At 60.0% G+C, this 1,057-nt stretch overlaps 1 protein-coding gene across 1 annotated transcript in view; it reads left to right on the forward strand.

Annotated features, from left to right (window-relative positions):
* Window positions 1-389, forward strand: part of L226DRAFT_573079 (uncharacterized protein) — a gene marked incomplete at both ends in the record, with an annotated part of 2,814 nt that extends 2,425 nt beyond the window's left edge. The window contains one exon of the mRNA XM_067684778.1: window positions 196-389. Within this exon, the coding sequence (XP_067533240.1) occupies window positions 196-389 (194 nt within the window). The remainder of the gene's footprint in view (window positions 1-195) is intronic.
* Between the last annotated feature and the right edge of the window lie 668 nt (window positions 390-1,057).

The raw sequence follows: 1,057 nt of genomic DNA on the forward strand, positions 1-1,057 counted from the left end.
GGAGGAGGAAGGGGTATCCTGAGATGAGAGCAAAGAAAAGAAAAGCAGAGGCGCAACAACACACGAGGCTCCCGCCCCGGTTACCCGATCAACACGTCTTGCCGCGATCGACCTCCTTTCGACCGATGACGACGATGGCGCTGGCTGCCTGCACCGCGCCCGACTTGCTCTTCGTTGTTGACGTTCGCGTTCAAGATGCGTTTGCTGGCCTCGACGCCGAGAACAACGTCTTCCAAGCTGACGACATGGGCGTCTCTCCTCCCGCGGCGAGTCTCAGCCGCCTTTGCGCCCTTTCCCATCCCTCATCGCCTTCTCTTGCCCTCCCCAGCCCGATCAGCTCGCTCGCCATGCGCTACATTGCGACTTACAGCATCCGCCTCCTTTCCTGACTTGTGCCGCCCCCGTCCCTACGACCGCCGACACTCCGCGGGCAACCCTCCCGCTCCGTCCTCGACTGTGTGCTCCGTGTAACGCGGTACACTCCACGATCGGTCAATCCCTCCTTTCCTCGAGCACATGGGTGGTTAGTTACCGTGAAGAGGGTGAGACTTAGCTGCTATTTGGTAAGTCCTTCATTGCATACCGGCAACCTCTTCCAAGAGGCCCCTTTTCCGCATCCATCCCTCCTAGATCGTCCAGTCCGCTCTCGAGGCCATCCGAGTCAATGCCGGTTGTTCAAGCCTCCTGAGATGGTCCCTAAGGTATTCGCCGCCTTGCCCTGTCCCGGCTGGAGCTGTCGTACCGTGAGTACTTACCGAGTCGCCTTACCTCACTGATCTCCCTCCAGGCCTCACGGTGGTGTACGAAAATCCTCGTCTTGGAGTCGTCACTATGTAACGCCACAAAGTACGTAGGACGCCGCCGTTGTTCCCTGGTCCGGTCGGCAGTCGCTCGGAGGTCTCCATCTCCCCTAACCGTGCATTCCTGCTCTCCGTGTATTCAGGGTACGAGTGTACCCGCGGCATCCGCACTCGGCTCTCTGAGCTTGTCGCCGCCACCGCTCACCGCGGGTCCTAGCTAGAATCTCCCGACTCCGCAGTCTACGTCGGGGTTACGT

Source organism: Lentinus tigrinus, assembly GCF_003813185.1.
Source record: "Lentinus tigrinus ALCF2SS1-7 unplaced genomic scaffold L226scaffold_22, whole genome shotgun sequence".
Taxonomy (NCBI): domain Eukaryota; kingdom Fungi; phylum Basidiomycota; class Agaricomycetes; order Polyporales; family Polyporaceae; genus Lentinus; species Lentinus tigrinus.